The following is a 7550-nucleotide window of genomic DNA, read 5'->3' on the forward strand; positions in this document are numbered from 1 at the left end:
ACAAAAGAAATGTGTCATAGAGCGGCGCAAGGAGAGGTGCTGGAGTTCTACTGTAGCTTTAGCTGGGAAGTTTTCCAGAACTATTGGCGAGATCTTATCTCTATAGTCAATCAAAGAAAAAAAGTAACACACCAAAGTTATTCAGAAGATGAACTCCTTCCCCAACATGTTCAAGTTATTACCACCTACTCTTACAGCCTCCTTTTTTGTCTGCCACATGTGGGACATTGACCTGCCTGCAGGCTGGTGCTGTGCCCAGGCAGACAGCTGGTCTATCTGAAGCCTACACACAGATATGCACACACATAGACACAGAGGTGAAAAGGGAGAGAGGGAGGGACATATCCACAGGCCTTGAAATAGAGCAGGACTGGCCCAGGTCAGAGCCAGTCTACGTGACCACCTGTCTGGCATACGGGTTTACCAAGGAAGCGATGTCAAGTTATCCACAAAGTGGATGACACAGCCAGTGACACGCCTCCTAAGCTATGTGTGCACCACATTAGCATTCCAACAGCACTCACTATTAGCCCTGCTGTGAAAACATCCTGTATTTGATCCAGTTAAACAACAGTCATATTGAATGTAATGGAACCATTACTCTACCATCTATAGGTGATGTTTTTAATCGATTGCAGAGTCCTTGAATATCCCCATAAGATTCCCCAATTTTTCCTATTGCTTCAGCGCCTCTCAGTTCCATAAGGGAGCGCAGTTCTTTGAGCGTGCAGCCAAATTCTCCATCGTGGTTGGCCTCAACCAAGGAGTTCTTCACCCCACTGTACGAGTTGTTTGCCATTGTCTCGTTGCCTCCCTGCTCTAGTGCAAAGCGTTGATGCTTCAGCCAGACAGTGAGGGGGGAAAAAAAAAAAATGAAGAAGTGTTGTCCTGGAAAAGCTTAAATCCTCAAGAGTGCAAACACAGTGGTAGTTCCCATAAACAGCTGACAGGCCCCTCACAGGCAGCTGGAGTCATACATCAGGTAGCAGGGCAGGGATTATAAAACAAGCCATTTCCCTTGGAGAGCTGAGTTCCTAGTCTTTCATGGTGACTGAGGATCACACACAGAGCCAGCGGTCACCATGCATGTAGATCTGAAAAAGAAAAGCATTAAAAAATAAAGTTTAGTGACATTATGCAATGCTATTCTATGTGCAGCAGGGTGTTACCCACACATTTACTGATATCACACTGACAGCACTGCTGATATTTCAGAGAACTGTCTGAGAAACTTCTTTTAGTTTTTTTTTTTTCTTCCACCAACAAGCTGTGACACACTAGGTTGGTGTTCACACTGTGGCTTGATGGTTGCTAACTTCTAACTAGCATTACGTCTGGAAAGTTGAGCAGAAGAGCAGATGCTTTTGACAAGCATGCATTCACTTTGTGAGAACATAGCTATATTTAAAACAAACCTAAATGTTGAGAAACCAATTCTCTATTGTTTAAACCTTACAAACGCCGTTTTCTGCTGTTCTTCTGTGAACCTATTATTGTGAAAGTTACCTATGAAGTCTGTCGCATATTCTGATGTGGACTTAGATGTTTGTGGTGACTTGTTCTCAGTGTAACATGTTAAATATGTTTATTGTTTCCATCTCTTAACTGCTACACTGGCATTTCACTGGACATGGAAGCACTTGGACAAATCCACCTGGCTGCTGAGAGAAATAATCAAATAATTAGCAAAACTGCCTTGAACCATTGCTAAGAAATTTTGACCATCCGCACTTGAGTTATAATAAAAAAAATGCATTTTGTCATCTGAACAAAGTTCTTGTCTGGTAGTGTGGCCTTCTGCTTTACAGAGTGGAGCATTAGAATTCAACAATCACTCTGTGCTGAGTGCCCAAACATTTGTCAGCATAAAGAATGTCAAGGTAGTCTTTTCCCTTCTGTAATGTTTATCTACTCTTTGTAAAAACACTTCAACACTTCTTGCAGCTGTTCCACAGTAAAGGATTTTCTAGCAGCACCTTGCCATTGTAGGATATGATTTAACTCTGGTTGGCTGCATTTGATTCACTCGCTTTAAATTTTATAACCCTATTATATGGCTGGTACCAGTTTGTCTGGTGCTAAGTAAAACATTCCAGCCAAAATCTTTTCATCTAGAAATTCACACTCATAAGACTACGGCCTGCCATGAAAAGAAAAACATACAATAGGTTTGTCATACAAAAAAAGTACATACATCTTAATCTAATCAGAACTACAAGCTTCCCAGCAGTGTTACTGTGAGTAACATGGTCAGCAGAGACCGAGTGACATCAGGAAACGCCTTCTGTTCAATCTAATTAGGACTATCTGTGGCATCAGGGAGCTCTATGGTGCTCGACAAGGGAGAGTCCATTCTAATAAAAGGCTGCTGTCCTTTCAGCCTAAGACGATGAGGCTGATTCCTTCGTGTTGACCAGATTGATAGGAATGTCTTGTCAGCTCAAATAAAAACAGAAACATGGGACTACAAACATACAACATCACAATACAATTACAAGGGGTGCAGCAGGTCTTTTAAGTAGGACTGTTCAATTTCTTGTCAATTTCTCAGAAACACAATGGACAAAAACGGAAAGGTTCCTCAAAGTGGGCTTAATCTATATTTAAACTATTTTGTGAAACACTATACTATGATTTCAGATGAGAAGCTATGTGAGACTATAATGTGCATTTCAGGGAACCTGGACTCAGACATTAGATCTATAAAGAAAGGCACCAGCAGGCAGACAGACATTTCACCTTTGTCTGGACAAATGCCGCAATTATCTCTCAGTTAGGGGGGCTTTACTCACTTCCTGCATTTCTGTATTAACAAAAAGTTCAAAATATCCTTGAGAACACTATGCATCTATCTTTACACCAAACATGACTCCAAACATGCCGCAACTCTAAACTAACATCCAAAGCTCAAAAATATGTCAGAACTTTAAACTGGGACACAGATGGAAAAGGAGAGAAAATGTAGCCTTTATTACTGCTCACTGCACAAATGAATGCTTTCAGCTTATTTCATTGAGTGCCTTGGAAACTATTCTCTAACATGTTGAGATTCTATTTGGAGCCATCTGCCATGGAAAACAGGACAGAATTTATTATTTATTACACAGCATAATTGCAGGGCTGGGTGTATTACTGAGGTGGGAGAGAGGGCAGAAATCTTTATTTTATAGAGTAAATACATCTCTTTGCACCTGTCTCTGAAGACGTGCAACCATTTCTGAAAACATGTGCAATGCTATCATAAATATCGTATGACGTCAATTACCAATATTTACCGCTATCATGGTTCTGATTTCCACTAAAACCATGGCAATGTTTTTTTACAGGTCTACTATTTCCTAATAATTTCTTGAACGTTTCCTGCAAACGACCTTGTAGTTTGGTATTAATTATAGAAAAACAGAAAGTTTCAAGGTTTTCTTAGTATGTCTACCAAGTTGTGGTGAGTTTACTATCAGCTTTCAGATGAAATTTCCATTAAAAGAACTTGCCCAATATAAACCCCAGTTAACATTTACTTTGTATTCTTCATTTATGCTGAGTTGGATGATTGTTTGTGGACAGATTCAACATTCTGTATGTGTAGTTCACTTTGTCCTCTGAATAAAAGCTTCAAGTGTGTGCTAGTTTAATATTTAGAAATAACTGGAAGTGTACTGACGGATCACTCTCTAATTGCATCTGGAATTAGTCCCAAATTATATGGTTCCTGGGGGAAGACGCAGCAACCACTGGTTGGATTTACCGACCTTGGAGCTACTTGAAAGGGAGTGATGTTTCCACCACTTGGTGGGACTTAATGGTAAGTTTAAAAAAACATGTTGCATGTCTGTTAATGACTTGTTTCTGTAACGCTGGAGAGAATTGTTGTAGGCTGGAGAAGTTACTATGTCTGCATTATGCAGTTAAAATGTGGGGTTTCTCAGTTACCTGCTTTGTTTATAGTGTTACACATCAGTACATCAGTACTTTTCATCAGTACATATACTAATGTTTTCTTATCTATGGAGGAAAAATTCACATTAATTAATGCCATCATGGTTTGTTGTGCTGTCTACTTGCAGCATAACATCAGAAGCAGGAAGTGTACGTGTTCACGAACTGTCCTCTTGCTTTTAGGTAGAAACTCTCTGGTTTTATTATTCTGAAACATTATAGACTATTTGGAATTATGAAGGGTGCAAAGCTAATCTAGAGGTACCCAAGATAAGACACTAAATGGCTGGAAACAAGCATGCCATGGGGACTTTAAACATAATATCTGAAGAAATGTCCAGTAAAAAAGTCACTTTTGGCTTTTCCCGTTTTAGGGGTCGCCACAGCGGATCGTCACACTGATGATTCGCATGTTGACATTTGGCATGTGTTTTACACCGGATGCCCTCCCAATGCAACCCTGACTCGATACCAGGCCGCAGCGGTGAGAGCGCTGTGCTTTAACCACTAGCCTACCAAGGACGGCTATCTGCAGAAATGTGCAGTAAAGGTCAGAATTATAAAAAGGTAAAAGTTTTTTCAGCATGCCAATGTAAGCTTGGCAGTAAAGCTTGGCTCACTAAACAGAATGCAAAAACCTTGGGTGGCTTGTAGTGGCTGTGCTGCTTCACTCAGACTATATAAATTGGAACTGTCAGACACTGCCACGTTTAAAGGTTAATCCAGGTTCAAAACAAGGTAACTCCATGAGAAATCCTTACATAACGTTAATTTCTTGTGACTATATAAATAAACAAGTAAACAAACAAAAGTCACCCATTGTGAGTTTAGTGACCTGCTTGAGACAGAGGTTAAGACTGTAAACTGAAAATCCAGCTAATCTAGCATGCAAGGATACAGGCATGAGAAACATGTTTCAACAGGAAATGTGACATGGAAGTTGTTGTTGTTGATGTGAGTGTGTTCGGGGGTGGGGGTTTAAACATAGATGAGAAATCATTCCTGAACCAACTTACTGGATGTCTTTGTCCCATATCCATCATCACTTATTCCCAGGATGTCCTATTGGCAGTCCAAAGAGAGCCAGAACAGAAGAAAGACAGGAAGGATGACAGCCGCAACATAAGCAAAAGATTGGAGGCATTGGAAGGAGAAGCTGTGGACCCACAGCTCTGTTTCTGTACAGACATTGAGCAGCCAGCAGGGGGGCCCACATACATCATGATAATGTTAAGGCTGGTTCAGAGTTAACCAAAATGATCTCTGAGGGAAAACTGGGTTGTTATAACATCACATTTGAAATCAAAATGAACAGCAGTGTCTTGGTTTCTCTCCTGCTAACTGATCAGTGTCTGTACCACAGCATCTCTGACTGTGATCCAGCTGAGTGAGAAAGAAAACAAAGACAACAGGAGGCGATCATGAGAGGAAGCAGGTAAGGCCTCCACATCGCCTCTACCCTTGAAATACACCTGTGAATCTCCATGCAGCCATACATACGACCTACTCTGGCTTCTGCATGCTCAGTATATATACGTGTGTCTGTGAGCATACTTACGGTCTGAATCACTGCCATCCTGCTCACCCTCTTTGTTCTTGTAGAATGGGAACTTTCGTGTAAAGAAGAAATTCTTTTTACGTTTGTCAGTGAATGACTGTGAAGGGAGAGAAAGCATGGGGCAGATATACTGTATCTGTTATGTTCATGCAGGCACAACTGCTTTGAGAAAGTGGGGCGTCAAGAAGTTCTTACAGTAATATTTGAACATCTCTTCCTCCCAGAATCACAGCTAGTTTCAATACGATTTTACTGATTTACAGTATAATAGTTAATAAAACCTCCAAAGCAGGTCAGTTACTGTATACAAGATCCTTACTAAAACGATGTTGTTCTATTGTAAGTTAGACAAAAATTTTATAGCAAAAAAAATTGTTTATTAAGCAAAAATTCTGAACATGCTAGTTCACGCTACTAGAATGTGAGGATTTGCTGCCTGTTTTTTTTTTTTGCACTGTTGATCTGACAAAAGGAGACAATGATATATAAGCAACGTGCAAGGGTTAATAGTAATTTTCATTTTTGATTTATTGTATTCCTAAGTAATGTGATGTAAAGTATCTGAATAGACACTAGACAGTAGGACTACTGTATGTTGGTTATAAAGGATTTGATTGAACAATAATTCTGCTTCTGCTGTAGCAAATATTAATTAAATAGGCTCGGCAAAAAAATTTTGTCAAATCTTGTGTTGTCGCATGTACAATTTACATGTTATTTGTGTGTTGATACTGCTGAGAAAAGAAATCATTTGATTATTTTAATCAATTTTAGGTTGTCAATCCAACAAGCTGACTGTGTCAGATAAAGATAAATTTGCCCCTTGCTGCTTGACCTCTAACGGGCTCGTTGTATGGTGTATTTCTAACCCCAGCCCATTTCCACCTCAGGTCCCTCTGCCCATAACGCGACTGGCATTTCATTGTGGTCTGTGCCATGCTGCCCTGTTCATGAAAACAGAGTGCTCGGAGTTAAATAAAGATGTTAATTTTGTCCATCTGTGGGAGTACTGCAGGACCCAGTAGGGCATGAGAAGCATTTCAAGTAAGAGCGAAGTGAGAGAAGAGTTATCGAGATCAGGCCTTGAGAGACATAACTGAGGATAAAGCATAACAGGCTTTCATAAGAACATGAAACACAAAGACTGAACTCCAGAGAAAGAGACTTTAAATAATGAATATGTTGTCACTGTCATCATTTGAAGACCAAATTAAGCTGCTGCTGTATAATATTTCTACAGCTACAGGGTTTCATGTGGAGAGTCATGCTTGAAGACCAATCCCAATTCCAAACACCATTTCCTCCTTTAGCCAATTAAAATTTTGGTTTATACAGCAGGAAGCGGTACATTTTTACACTTGCTTTCTATTGCAGCTTTAGCTGGAAGGTTTGTAGGAGGGGCTTGCACTTTTACCACAGATGTATTTTTGAAACATCTGTGTGCAGAGTGAAATGTGTGGTTAGAAATGTTCTCATAATGTGCAGAAAGTGCAGTGCTTTGTATTAACAAAGCAATGACACATATAATTGTCATAAATTAACACTAGAAAGAGGAAATTAGCTATTTGTTGTAATTATGTGGCTTTTAGAAATGTGAGGCTATGGCCCATGGTTATGTCTTTGTTGCAAGTGTCAATGTAAAAACACACACTTTGAGCTACATTATGAATCATCAAATGAATGTACTAATACAAATTATTGTCACTTTCAGGTCTCATAAAGACACTTACCCCTTTTGAATCAAAGGACCCTGGCCTGGCATTGAATTTCACAGTCTTTAGACGCGCCCGCTCTTTCCTTCCCCCCCTGTCAAGCACAGAGCCATGCCAGCCATCAACCACAGAGAGGACATGAAATCACTCACATTGACTCTATGCTAAACTACAAGTTTTGACAATTTAGGAGTGAGAATGAGCCTCAAACACTTGCACTCCAAGTTTCTCCTCTCCTCAGTTATCATTGAGCATATGTAGAGATTTATGTTTTCATTAAGTTGTCTAGCATATGGCATTGAATTTCACAGTCTTTAGACGCGCCCCCTCTTTCCTTTCCACCT

General features: G+C 40.0%; 1 protein-coding gene across 1 annotated transcript in view; it reads right to left on the reverse strand.

Moving 5' to 3' along the window:
* The window catches only part of LOC109972717 (disks large homolog 2-like), a 31358-nt gene extending 24144 nt beyond the window's left edge, over nucleotides 1-7214 (reverse strand). Inside the window, exons 1-2 of the mRNA XM_020621778.1 lie at nucleotides 5495-7214; nucleotides 4953-4998 (exon numbers count right to left, since the gene is read on the reverse strand). Coding sequence (XP_020477434.1) covers nucleotides 4953-4998; nucleotides 5495-5512 — 64 coding nt within the window. The 5' untranslated portion in view covers nucleotides 5513-7214. The remainder of the gene's footprint in view (nucleotides 1-4952; nucleotides 4999-5494) is intronic.
* Between the last annotated feature and the right edge of the window lie 336 nt (nucleotides 7215-7550).

This window comes from Monopterus albus, unplaced genomic scaffold (assembly GCF_001952655.1).
Source record: "Monopterus albus unplaced genomic scaffold, M_albus_1.0 scaffold267.1, whole genome shotgun sequence".
Lineage (NCBI taxonomy): Eukaryota > Metazoa > Chordata > Actinopteri > Synbranchiformes > Synbranchidae > Monopterus > Monopterus albus.